At 43.7% G+C, this 14,382-nt stretch overlaps 1 protein-coding gene across 14 annotated transcripts in view; it reads right to left on the reverse strand.

Annotated features, from left to right (window-relative positions):
- DTNB (dystrobrevin beta) overlaps positions 1 to 14,382 on the reverse strand; it is a 297,775-nt gene that overhangs the window by 4,372 nt on the left and 279,021 nt on the right. For 5 of the 14 annotated variants that reach the window (XM_032172427.2, XM_032172422.2, XM_032172429.2 and 2 more), the window contains 3 exons: positions 6,570 to 6,729; positions 5,648 to 5,737; positions 2,181 to 2,234 (listed from right to left, as the gene is read on the reverse strand). In XM_032172427.2, the coding sequence (XP_032028318.1) occupies positions 2,181 to 2,234; positions 5,648 to 5,737; positions 6,570 to 6,729 (304 nt within the window). The other 9 variants (XM_032172437.2, XM_032172436.2, XM_032172428.2 and 6 more) reach the window with 6 other exon arrangements.

Consider the following 14,382-nt stretch of genomic DNA (forward strand, 5'->3'; position numbering starts at 1 on the left):
GTGAACCACTATGCCCAGCCTAGTCTGACCTTTTGGCGTCCATGCCACATATGTCATTCTCATCAACTCATTGGCACTGCTGTCCACTTCCTCCCAGGCCTAGCTCAGACTCACTAGATGATTTCAGAATCTGCAGAATCTTCTTCCTCTTCTCCCAGTTTCTTCCTCAGCAATTTCAGGGCCCTTGCTCACAAATTCCTTGCCCCCTGAGACTCTAAAGACCACCCTGTCTTAGCCACACCAGCCCCTATGGGCCAAGAACGCTCCAGACCCACTGTCCCATAGGTTGGTTTCCCTCTCTTGTCACAGCTTCCTTACTTGTATCTCCCACTTGACTTCCACCCTTCCTTAAGTAAGACCACTCCACTTCCCTTAGTCTACCAGTTCTGCTCAGACTAAACCACGGGCATTGGAGTTGAACTCAGGCTGCGCCATTTATCACCTGGCAGGTTCTTTCACTCCCCCGAGCCTTGTTCAGAATTCCTCCCTGGGAGGGTGCTGCTGGCTCCTCATCCTTCCTGCTCTCCCTACCTTCACCTCCTTGGGGTGACCAGCCATTGCATTTCTCTCCCCGATAAGGTACTCTCTATCTAATCACCCCATTTATTTCCTTTGATTTGTTCATTTATTGACCTCCTACCAAGCACCAGGCACTGGAACACAACATGAACAAAACAGACTAAAATCTCTGCCTTGAGGAGCTGATGTTTAAGAGGAATCCAGCAACTAACACATTAATGCACGACAGAAAGAACAGCTCACCCTCAAATGTCCAAAGAAAATTCTGTCTTCTGTTCAGTATAACATAGGAGGATGAAGATTAAGAGCATGAAGTTTGGAGTCAGAAAGACCCAGTTCTCTTTTTTTTTTTTTTTTTTTTTTTTGGGGGGACAGAATCTCTCTCTGTTGCCCAGGCTGGAGTGCAGTCGCATGATCTTGGCTCACTGCAACCTCTGCCTCCTGAGTTCAAGGGATTCTCCTGCCTTCAGCCTCCCGAGTAGCTGCGATTACAGGCATGCACCACCACACCTGGCTAATTTTTGTATTTTTAGTAGAGACAGGGTTTCACCATGTTGGCCAGGCTGGTCTCGAATTCTTGGCCTCAAGTGATCCGCCTGCCTTGGCCTTCCAAAGTGCTGGGATTACAGGCGTGAGCCACCACGCCTGGCCTAATCTCTGCCATTTAACAGCTACATGAAACATCTCTCTGAGCCTATTTCCTCATGGGTAAAATGGGGATATTCAAATCTGTCTCACAGTGTTGTTAAGGATTAGATGAGATCATCATACGTGAAAATCATTCCGTGTAGCTCTTCCCAGATGTCATGTGTTAAGCAGGTTTGATGTATAATGAAACTAGGAAGGCACTACTGTCCTTTGCTGTCACCTTCCCTTCTTGCTTTTATTCTTCCACAAAGCCACAAAACCATTTGGCTATTCTAGCCCACAATAATCTCTTCCTTTTCAGAAACCCTTATTATACTTATATGCTGAAAGTTTTATGATTAGCTTTTTCTGCCACTTCATTTGATCTCCTATTTATTTTGCATTTTTGGTCTTTTTTTTTTTTTTTTTTTGAGCTGGAGTTTCACTCTTGTTGCCCAGGCTGGCGTGCAGTGGCGCGATGTCGGCTCACTGCAATCTCCGCCTCCCAGGTTCAAGTGATTCTCCTGCCTCATTCTCCCCAAATAGCTGGGACTACAGGCGCCTGCCACCACACCTGGCTAATTTTTTGTATTTTTAGTAGAGCCAAGGTATCACTATGTTGGCCAGCCTGCTGGTCTTGAATTCCTGACCTCGTGATCCACCCGCCTCAGCCTCCCAAAGTGCTGGGATTACAAGCGTGAGCCACTGCGCCTGGCCTGGTCTTGCTTTCTTAACTAGATCATAAACTTCTCCAGTCAAAGGGTCATCTTTTGTGTTCTACTTGTATCTACTTCCTGTATCCTAACTACCTATCCCAGGATCAGGAAATGAGGAAGCTCTTGGTGATCGACTGACCTTGCCACCTGGAAGGTAAAACCTGACTGTCAGATGGGAAAAGTAGGTACAGGGAACTCGGGTCCAAAAGCTTTGGGAAAGGTGGTGGCAGGGAGGAATGCAGAAACAAAGTGGGGGGCGGTTGATCCATGAGCTCTGGCTCTCCATTTAAACTCGCAGTCCTGTTGAGCTGCCTTTACCTCTGTCTTTCCCATTCTGCATCTTCTCTTCTTCTTCCTCTGCACCTTCCTCTGCTGTGAAAACAAGTCCAAGGAGGCCAGTGACCCTTCAGCACAGGACAAGTACAGAAGGAGGGTGAACAAAGCAACTGCTGAGGCTTGGGAGGAAACTCTAGCTAACAGCTCCTGGCTGTAGGCCTCTGAGGGTGCTTCAGCTCACCAGTCTGCACTTGTGTGGCCCATGCCCCAGCACTGCTGAATAGGAGCCCATAAGCCCACAGCCCAAAAGGAGCACTGCAGTCACATCGCTCACTTTCCTGACTAGGGCGGGGGGCATGCGGTGTGGGGTTGCGTGCCTCTGTTCTATGCCTGTCTGCCCTCAGGTGGTGACGACCATGGAAACATCTAATGTCTTGCATTCAGGTTTAAGAAAGTGACCATATAATATATGGTGGGGGAATACCTAGATTAACACGGGGTTCTGTTAAAAAAAAAAAATCTGTATGTTTTAGCTGATGATAAACTTAAAATGACCGCACAGTGCAAAGTGGCCATGTGGGAAGCGCTAATGCTGTCTAAGGTGCTTTTCCAGGGGCCACTCAAGAGGGTCACAGATGCCTTGTGCTCTGCAGGGACAAGATCCCCTGTGATGGAGAGCAGGGTGATGGGCCCTGGGCATGTACTTCGAATAGCAGCCTTGGAAAATGGCCACATCCTGGCATGGTCAAGCGGGCTGGTAAGAGAAAACCATGTCACGTTTGGAAAGGTTGAAGGAATTGGGTGTAGCAGTCTACAGAGGAGAAAACTAGGAAGGGTTGTCATTTGCCATCCAACCCGTGAAAGGCGAGCCTGCAGAGGAGGGACTGAGCTTATCCTGGTTAGCTTTAGAGGACAGGGATAAATCAGTTACAGAAAGTTAGATTTTGGCTCTCCACTGAGGAAGAAATTTCCAGTGATTAGAGTTGATCATGAATGAGCTCGCTGGAAATATTCAGAGGACTGTTTTATTGGGTGGCAAGTTGGATTAAATGACTTCTAACATCCTTTACAATTTTTTTCTTTTCTTTTCTTTTTTTTTTTTTTTTGAGATGGAGTTTTGTTCTTGTTGCCCAGGCTGGACTACAGCGGCGCAATCTCGGCTCACTGCAACCTCTGCATCCCAGGTTCAAGCGATTCTCCTGCCTCAGCCTCCCGAGTAGCTGGGATTACAGGCATGCACCACCATGCCAGGCTAATTTTGTATTTTTAGTAGAGATGGGGTTTCACCATGTTGGTCAGGCTGGTCTCGAACTCCTGACCTTAGGTGATCCACCTGCCTCAGCCTCCCAAAGTGCTGGGATTACAGGTGTGAGCCACTGTGCCTGACCTCGATCCTTTCCAATTCTAGGATTTGATTATCTGTGAAAAAACTTTATAAAGATGAGGAGTACAAGCTATGTATATACGGTATGTATACACTGTATAGAATATATGTAAAGATAATCTGAGTATGTCCTCTCATTGGAACAAAAACCTGTCAAGTCACTGTCAAGGAGACAGTAAAAACGTGTTGGTGATGGGCAAAGCTATTCTATTCATTGAGAAATTGGCACCCTCACATGTAAAGGGAGTTTATGTCTGCATGTTAGAGGGATACCATGCCATGTGTGGCTTTGGTCCACGTCTACCTACAGGCTTCAGTGACTGAGAGGACAGCATCAGGGAAAGGGGCCTCTGGGACTCTGGGTTTGATATCTTGTCCCGGAGGGGAGTACAATCTCTGGTTTAATGCTCTGAAGACCCAAGTTCTAGGACCAGCTTTCCCCCTTCAAGCTGCACGACCTTAGGCAGACCACTTTTCTGACAAGCACATGCTACATTTCTAAAGTAAGGGACTGGACAATGTGCTCTCTAAGGCACCTTCCAAATTACACTACATAATTTTATTGAAACCATCCTTTCCTACTATGAGACACTGCTGAGGATTCCTATAAACTTTACATTTTTGTGAAGCTATTTGGTCTCTATGTGCTTTCTGCTTAATGGTATTTAATGACCTCTCACCCTAGCACGATGAATGCAGAAGCCACTTATTTTGCATAAACTCTAATAAGTGGCCATGAAGTACAAGTGTAGTTAATTCCCATGGCCCGAAATTCCCTGAGAAATTTCCTCTAAAAGTGGGATTTCTGACATCTGTGGGGAGCTGTATTAGGGGAGCTGTATTAGGGAAAGTGCCTTCTAATCACCTGTGAGGTCATCCTGAAGGCTGTCACCTCTTCTGTTTATGTGTACAGAGCGGGGCCGTGCTTCTGATGGGGGTTGAGAAACAGTGCTAGAATGGAGAGGGTGGCACCATCAAACAAGAGAGGCAGCGTCTGACCTTAACTGACTGGAAAGACCAGGCTGGGCTATACACTCACTTTGGTCTGTATGAAAACAGGCAGACTTGAGAGCAGAGCTGGGGGCTCTGTCCAGTCCCATGACAACCCTAAACATGTGAGCTTTCTCCTACGAAGGGCTGAAAAATACCCAAGGCTTGCCTTCCCTAAGAGTGTTTGAATAAGTGTATGTGTTTGAATGGTCCGTGGAAAAACTGCTTTATCTTTTTATTTAATAATCCTGTTAAGCTACTTCAAGGTATTTAAAAGCACTACATTAGGTGGAAAGAAACAAAGGAGAGCCATCAGTGTGAGTGACCTATAGTGCTTAGGAAGGGAAACCATTAGTTTAACAAAAAACATGGAGACCCCACTGCTGTGAAATCATTAGTGACTCTCTGGACCCTACGTAACTGGCAGAGTCATGGGGATTCCTGGAGATAGGAGGATACGTGAATGGCCTTTTATTTTCTCTCTTTCCTGGGTTTTATGTAAGGTGAAATGTCACGAGGTAAAGGTCTTTGGGAAGTCACTGAATTGGTGAGGTGATGGAGAGACCGAGAAAGAAGTCACAGATGAGCTGAACACAAGGAGCAGAAGAGGCGACAGACTCAGGTCATGAACTTCAGGTGAAATCAGAGCCTGGTCACGGACAAAAGGAGGGAATAGGTTTCAAAACCAAGTCAAACAGGAGAGAGCAGAAAGGCAGCAGGGGAAAGTCCAGAGCTTTCCTGGCTGATTCGGCTCCAGATCTCTAGGGAAGTTTCAGAATGAGGTGGTCAGTCAGGCCTAGGGAGAGAGCGGCTGTGGACGAAGTACAGATGGAAGACGAGGTAAGTGAGGAAGGGGCCTGCCTGCACTCAAAGGTCTGAATTTCTCTACATTCAGCTTGCTCCGCAAGATGCACTCCTGAGATAGGCCTGAATGTGAAACCGCCCCTACGCGATCCTGTGTGACAGAGGCTCTCTGAGTGGAGACATCCAGTGTGTTCCTAGAAGGCAAAGTTAGGTGATGAGATGGGGTGGTGCAAGCTGGGTGGTGAGGTTCTGCCAGCGCTGGCGAGGAAGTGAGAAGGGCGCGGGCAAGGCAGGGGAGGCCAGGAAGCTGGCTGGGAGCTCTGGGTTTCACCTGAATGGAGCTCCTTCACCAGGGATGACATGGTGTTGGTGATGGAGTCAGCTGCCACCAGCAGGTCATTGCGGAGGTTTCTCCTCGTACCTGAGGAGAGGCAGAGCAGATGGGGATGCCAGGGTGGGTGAGCATGGAGAAGAGATGGCTGAGCAAACGCCTCAGTTCTGCCAGGCCCGAGGACACAGGTGTGGAATACCTAAGGGGAGATGGGGCCACAGCAGCTCCAGCCATTCCCAGGCACACCGGGGGCAGGAGGCACCAGCCCACTGGTCCCTCTCCCTCTGCCCTCTCTACCTAGGGAGCAGCATCCTGTCAATTCCACGCTTTGCTGCCACCACACAATCCAGAGCTGGGTTCCAGAATAAGCATTCCACCGAGGTCTTCCTCAGCCTTGTGGGGGTGGGGCTCTACTCTCCACAACCACCACCACCACCACCACCACCTCCCCTTCTCACCTCCAGCCCCAGCAGGACTTCCCTCTGAATCCCCACCCAACTATTTAATACTGCTGGTCAGCAGCTCCTCCGATGACTGTGGCAATGGCGTGCACACTGTGCTTTCAGCACGGTCCCAGTTACAGTGCCTGTTGCAGTCCCTTCTAGGCCAGGGAATTATTCCATCCAATTCCTCTGGAGGAGACAAAGCCCAAGGGACAAAGCACTTTCAATAATCCAGAAAAAAGGGCAGAGAACCCCAGGAGGCCTGTTCTTGGCACACATAGGAAGCCTGCAGCCTTCCCGCTGGAGACCAGCCCGTCTCATGAGAAGGGGCCAGCACCTGACTTATTTACACTGTCTGTCAACATCTGATCATTCCAAGCTAAGAGCACAAAACAGAAATGGAAAAAACCTCAGCAGGAATCTTGTCCGTGTTTGCAGATCCCTTCAACTCCCCGCCGAACACTGCTCCAGAAACTCACCTTGTGCGAAGGCCTCCTGCACGTCTCCCCCGACTCCGCTCAGCGAGTCCTGCGGACAGTGGGTGGGGGTGGAGCCGGCAGACGTGGAGCGCACTGGCATGGGCATCGGCCGGCCACCTCCATGGGTGGGCGATGTATGTGGTGACCCTGTGGCCTGAGCCTGGAGATTCAAAGAGAGAAAATACGTTATCTCAAGTACCTGACCTCTTTGAGAAAGGAAGAAAGTACTTTTTCTCCATCAACCAGAGCCAGCCAGCGGGCCTCAGTTCAGTGGTGGATCATACTTGAAAGGAAGGAGTCAGGCTGCTTCCAAGACTGGAGAGAGGAAGAAAAGGAAAAAAGGAAGGGGGCGTGCAGGGCAGAGAGAGAGAACATCATAAGAACAAGACCAAGAATGGGAGGGAAAGAAGAGGCTGGCACAGAGTGGTGGAGGACTCTCAGGAAGACAGAGTGAGCTGCGTAGCTGGGCCAGGGTTCTAGAAGGGCTTGGCTTGCAGGGCAGGAAGTAACATGCAAACAGCTTTCATTTTGTTTGCAAACACATTCATGTACATGTTCTCATTTAGACCCCTCCCCGCCACCCGCTGCCAGCAACCTGTGAGTGGAAAGGACATACGTGTGTGTGTGTGTGTGTGTGTGTGTGTGTGTGTATGTGTGTATGTATGTATATATTTATATATGTATATATATCTTTTTTGGAGACAGAGTCTTGCTTGGTTGCCCAGGTGGAGCGCAGTGGTGCGATCTCAGCTCACTGTAACCTCCACCTCCCAGGTTCAAGAGATTCTCCTGCTTTAGCCTCCTGAGTAGCTGGAACTACAGGCGTGCTCCACCACACTGGGCTAATTTTTTGTATTTTTAGTAGACACGGGGTTTCAACATGTTGCCCAGGTTGGTCTTTAACTCCTGAGCTCAGGCAATCTGCTCACCTTTGCCTCCCAAAGTGCTAGGATTACAGGTGTGAGCCACCACACCAAGCCAGGGTGTATATTTTTATATCCATTTTATAAAAGAAGAAGAATGGAAAGAGAGCGTTGTGTCAGGCCACACAGCTTGCCAGTGGGAGGCACGGGAACAACCCCTTGACTCCAAGGGTGGCAGTGTGCACTCTGCAGGCTGCGACCCCACTCCCCCCAAGGGCATGCTCTGAGCATGTGGGGAGCTTGGCTGCAGGCTGCAAGCGGGGCCATGGGGCCAGTCACGCCACATGCACTGCACACACACAGCAAGGCTGTCCGGGGCCGCCCTGCAGGGACGAGGTAAGAAAGGACACATGGTAAACAGAAACCAAACTTTCCTTGGGAGGCCCTGGTATAGTTGTGGAGAAAGTTTGGAGCAATGGGATAAAATAAATAAAAGGAGAAAACTAATCAGGGGCCGCTCACTGAGATGTGGGCTCTGTAGCTCTTCAGCACAACAGGAACTGAGTGTGGCAGGTGGACTAGGGTTTCCTGTGGAAGCAAAACTGGAAAAAACATAAGCCAAAGTGTGAGAGTGAATTCAAATGAAGATAGTTATCCTTCTGGGGATCTAGCTCAGAAACCCCATATACAAACAGAATTGGCCCCGAACAGGTGGACAGGCTGGACGCACAACACCCCACTGCAGTGCTTCAACCGTGTGGCCACCAAACTCAACAGAAATGGATTGTTTTCTGTGGTTCTTACTTTGAATCATTTGTGTGTGTGTGTGTGTGTGTGTGTGTGTGTGTGTGTGTGTATGTGTGTGTATTTTGAGAAGTTAAAAAAAAATACAGAAAACTAAAAAGTACAACATAATTAACCACCCCAAATTGGTGACTTCATATTGTGTCAAATGTATTTCAATCTAAAGATATTGCAGAAAAATCTGAAGACTGCTTTGACCACCAGTTATTTCCTGTTCCAGTTCTTTCCTCTCCTCCCTTCAGAGGCAACCCCTATCAAAATTTTGCTGGGAAACTTTTAACCTATATGTGCATATATAGCTATGAATAATAAATGGTATTTCATGCTTTTAAATTTTGCATGAATGGTATTGTACTGCTCATATCACTTTGCAATTTGCTAAATTTAATCACTTAGCATGCTTTCTGAGATCTTTCCATGACACAAATAAATATGAACTAAATCAAAATGGATCACAGTAACTATAAGAGCTAAAACTAAAGTGGATCATAGTAACTATAAGGGCTAAAACTATAAAATTTCTCTAAGAAAACACCCAAACCATGATATGTAAAAACAAAACAAAACAGATAAACTGGCTTTCATTGAAATTTTAAACTTTTTTTCCTTTTCTTCTTCTTTTTTTTTTTTGAGATGGAGTTTCACTCTTTCACCCAGGCTGGAGTGAAGTGGTGCGATTTTGGCTCAGTGCAACCTCCGTCCCCTGGGTTTAATCAGTTCTCCTGCCTCAGCCTCCAGAGTAGCTGGGATTACAGGTGCGTGCGTGCCACCATGCCTGGCTTTTCTTGTATTTTTAGTAGAGATGGGGTTTCGCCATCTTGGCCAGGCTGGCCTCAAACTCCTGACCTCAGGTGATCCACCCACCTCGGCCTCCCAAAGTGCAAGGATTACAGGTGTGAGCCACTGAGCCCAACCAAACTTCTGCTTTTCAAAAGATATCATTAAAAAACATATGGACAAATCAATTCAGAATTAATCAATAACTTAAACATAGGAGCTGAAATGAAAACATTCTTAGAGAAAACGTAGGGGGAAGGCTTTATAATCTTGGATTAGGTAATGACTTTTTTTTTTTGAGATGGAGTCTTGCTCTGTTGCCCAGGCTGGAGTGCAGTGGCGCAATCTCGGCTCACTGCAAGTTCCGCCTCCTGGGTTCATGCCATTCTCCTGCCTCAGCCTCTTGAGTAGCTGGGACTACAGGCGCCTGCCACGACTCCCGGCTAATATTTTGTATTTTTTTGTAGAGATAGGGTTTCGCCATGTTAGCCAGGATGGTTTCGATCTCCTGACCTTGTGATCCACCTGCCTCGGCCTCCCAAAGTGCTGGGATTACAGGTGTCAGCCACCGCGCCCGGCCTAGGCAATGACTTTTTAGATATGACATCAAAAGCCCAAGCTATGAAAGAAAAACTAGATTCACTGAATATTATCAAAAGTAAAACTTTTGTGCTTTGAAGAATACCATCAAGAAAGTGAAAGTCAACCCCCAGAAAGGGAGAAAATGTTTGCAAATTATATATGATACACGATCTATATATAAAATATATAAAGAACTCTTACAACTCAATAATAAAAGGACAAATAATATTTTAAAATGGGCAAAGGATCTGAATAGACATTCCTCCAAAGATATATAAATGTCCAGTAAGTACATGGAAAGATGCTCAGCATTATTAGGGAAATGCCAATCAAAACTACAATGAGACACCACTGCACACCCACAAGGATGACTGTAATAAAAAAGACAGGTAATAACAAGTGTTGGCAAGGATATGGAGAAATTAGAACCCTAATATACTGCTGATAGAAATGTAAAATGGCCATAGGATAGGCCACAAAACAAGTGTCAGTAAATTTAAGAAAACCAAAATGGTATCAAGTACTCTATCAGATGACATTAGAATAAAATTGGAAAGCAACTCCAAAAGGAACCCTCAAAATCATTTAAATACATGGAAATTAAATAATCTGCTCCTGAATGATGGTTGGATCAACAATGAAATCAAGATGGAAATTTAAAAATTCTGTGAACTGAATAATAGTGACAGAATCTATCAAAACCTTTGGGATACGGAAAAAGTGATGCTAAGAGGAAAGTTCATAGCATTAAATGCCTACATCAAAAAGTCTGAAAGAGCACAATCTAAGGTCACATCTCACAGAACTGGAGAAACAAGAACAATCCAAGCCCAAACCCAGCAGAAGAGAAATAACGAAGATCAGAGCAGAACTAAATGAAACTGAAACACATACACACAAAACAATACAAAAGATAAATGAAACAGGCCAGGCACGGTGGCTCACGCCTGTAATCCCAGCACTTTGGGAGGCCAAGGTGGGTGGATCACTTGAGGTCAGGAGTTCGAGACCAGCCTGGGCAACATGGTGAAACCCCATCTCCACTGAAAAAATAAAAATTAGCAGGGTGTGGTGGCACGCACCTGTAATCCCAGCTACTCGGGAGGCTGAGGCAGGAGAATCTCTTGAACCCGGGAGGTGGAGGCTGCAGTGAGCTGAGATCACACCACTGTACACCAGCCTGGGCAACAGAGTGAGACTCCATCTCAAAAATGAATGAATGAATGAATGAATGAATGAGTGAATGAAAGCAAAAGCCGGTTCTTTGAAAAGATAAATAAAATTGATAGACCATTAGCAAGATTAACCAAGAAAAGAAGAGAGAAGATCCAAATAAGCTCAAATAGAAACGAAACGAGAGATACTACTACTGATACCACAGAAATACAAAAGATTTAAAGCTACCATGAACACCTTTACATGCATAAACTAGAAAACCTAGAGGAAATGGATAAATTCCTGGAAATATACGATCCTCCTAGATTAAACCAGGAAGATACAAAATATCTGAATAGACCAATAACAAGCAGCGAGACTGAAATGGTAATAAAAAAAATTGCCAACAAACAACAGTGGAGGACCAGATGGATTCACAGCTGAACTCTATCAGACATTCAAAGAAGAATTGGTACCAATCCTACTGACACTATTCCAAAAGACAGAAAAAGAGGGAATCCTGCGTAAATCATTCCATGAAGCCAGTATAACCCTAATACCAAAACCAGGGAAGGACATAACAAAACAAGAAAGCTACAGACCAATATCCCTGACGCACAAATCCTCAAAAAAAATACTAGTGAACCAAATCCAACAGCATATCAAAAAGATAATCCACCATGATCAAGTGGGTTTCATACCAGGGACACAGGGATGGTTTAACATATGTAAGTCAATAAATGTGATATACCACATAAACAGAATTAAAAACAAAAATCACGTGATCCAATAAATGCAGAAAAAGCATTAGACAAAATCCAGCATCGCTTTATGACTAAAACCCTCAGCAAAACTGCATAGAAGGGACATACCTTAATGTAATAAAAGCCATCTATGACAAACCCAGAGCCAATATTATACTGAACAGGGAAAAGTTGAGAGCATTCCCCCTGAGAACTGGAACAAGACAAGGATGCTCACTTTCACCACTTCTATTCAATATAGTACTGGAAGTCCTAGCCAGAGCAATCAGACAAGAGAAAGAAAGAAAGGGCATCCAAATTGGTAAAGAGGAAGTCAAACTGTCACTGTTTGCTGATTATATGATTGTATACCTAGAAAATTCTAAAGACTCATCCAAAAAGCTCCTAGAACTGGTAAATGAATTCAGTAAAGTTTCAGGATACAAAATTATTGTACACAAATCAGTAGCTCTGCTATATATCAACAGCGACCAAGCTGAGAATCCAATCAAGAACTCAACCCCTTTCAGAATACCTGCAAAAAATAAAATAAAATAAAATACTTACGAATATACCTAACCAAGAATATGAAAGACCTCTATAAGGAAAACTATAAAACACTGCTGAAAGAAATCATAGATGACACAAAGAAATGGAAACACATCCCATGCTCATGGATGGGTAGAGTCAATATTGTGAAAATAATCATACTGCCAAAAGCAATCTACAAATTCAATGCAATTCCCATCAAAATACCACCATCATTCCTCACAGAACTAGAAAAAACAATCCTTAAATTCATATGGAACCAAAAAAGAGCCCACATAGCCACAGCAAGACTAAGCAAAAAGAATAAATCTGGAGGCATCACATTACTCAACTTCAAACTATGCTATAAGGCCTCAGTCACCACCAACAGCATGGTACTGGTATAAAAATAGGCACATACACCAATGGAACACAATAGGGAACCCAGAAATAAAGGCAAATACTTACACCCAACTGATCTTTGACAAAGCAAACAAAAACAAAAAATGAGGAAAGGATACCCTACTTAACAAATGATGCTGAGATAATTGGCAAGACACACAGAAGAATGAAACTGGATCCTCATCTCTCACCTTATACAAAAATCAACTCAGGATGGATCAAAGACTTAAATCTAAGACCTGAAACCATAAAGATTCTAGAAGATAACATCGGAAAAACCCTTCTAGACATTGGCTTAGGCAAAGACTCCATGACCAAGAACCCAAAAGCAAATGCAACAAAGATAAATAGATGGGACTTAATTAAACTAAATAGCTTCTGCACAGCAACAGAAATAATCAGCAGAGTTAACAAACAACCCACAGAGTGGAAGAAAGTCTTCACAAACTATACATCTGACACAGGACTAATATCCAGAATCTACAAAGAAAACAAATCAGCAAGAAAAAAATAATCCCGTAAAAAAGTGGGCTAAGGACATGAATAGAAAATTCTCAAAAGATGATATACAAATGGCCAACAAATATATGGAAAAATGCTCAAATTACTAATTATCAGGGAAATGCAAATCAAAATTACAATGCGATAGCACCTTACTCTTACCAGAATGGCAATAAAAAACTCAAAAAATAATAGATGTTGGTGTGGATGCAGTGAAAAAGGAACACTTTTACACTGTTGGTGGGAATGTAAACTAGTACAACTACTATGAAAAACAGTGTGGTGATTCCTTAAAGTAGATCTACCGTTTGATCCAGCAATCCCATTACTAGGTATCTACCCACAGGGAAGTAAGTCATTATACAAAAAAGATACTTGCATACGCATGTTTATAGCAGCACAATTTGCAATTGCAAAAATATGGAACCAGCCCAAATGCCCATCAATCAATGAGTGGGTAAAAAAAAAATGGGATAGATACACCACGGAATACTACTCAGTCATAAAAAGGAATGAAATAATGGCATTCACAGCAACCTGGATGGAATTGGAGACTATTTTTCTAAGTGAAGTAACTCAGGAATGGAAAACCAAACATTGTACATTCTCACTCACATGTGGGAGCTAAGCTATGAGGACACAAAGGCCTAAGAATGATATATTGGACTTTGGGGGCTTGGGGAAAGGGTGGGGTGTGGAAAGGGATAAAAGACTACACACTGGGTACAGTGTACACTGCTTGGATGATGGGTGCACCAAAATCTCAGAAATCACCACTAACAAACTTATTCATGTAACCAAATACTACCTGTCCCCCAAAAACCTATTGAAATAAAAAAATTAAAAAATTTTAAAAAGTTTATGTATCACATAATATGTATAAATATATAAATCACATTATACATATTTATAAATACATAAATACACATAAATATACCAATTACATAATATACATGTATATTTATGTACATAAATATATAAATCACGATATATACATAAATATAAATAAATATACATAAATATATTTATGTATATTTAAATATTTATATACGTCTCTCTAACCACATCAGCATCAGAGTTTCTAGCAATAGCAAATATTCAAAATCTATGTGACAAAATCATGATTAAATAAATTAATACATGAATAAATCACTGCAACTGATTTGTAGGTATTTCTCATGTAATTGATAAAGGTACTTCCAGTGAGCAAGGAAGCTAGATAAAAATTTATGTTGTGAAGAAAGCACTAGAGATGGAATTCGCATTCTTATTTCAGCATTTTGAGTAAATAAATTAATCCTACCGAATCTTAGTTTTCTCTTACATAATATGGAATATTATAAAAGGATTAATAGACAACATAAGTTAAAAAATGTAGCCCAGAATTACATATAAGAAGCCGTAATTAAATATTCCCTCCCTCCCTCTTGAAGACTGGTGCTAGGACAATTCACAATT

Source organism: Hylobates moloch, unplaced genomic scaffold (assembly GCF_009828535.3).
Source record: "Hylobates moloch isolate HMO894 unplaced genomic scaffold, HMol_V3 SCAFFOLD_13, whole genome shotgun sequence".
Taxonomy (NCBI): Eukaryota; Metazoa; Chordata; class Mammalia; order Primates; family Hylobatidae; genus Hylobates; species Hylobates moloch.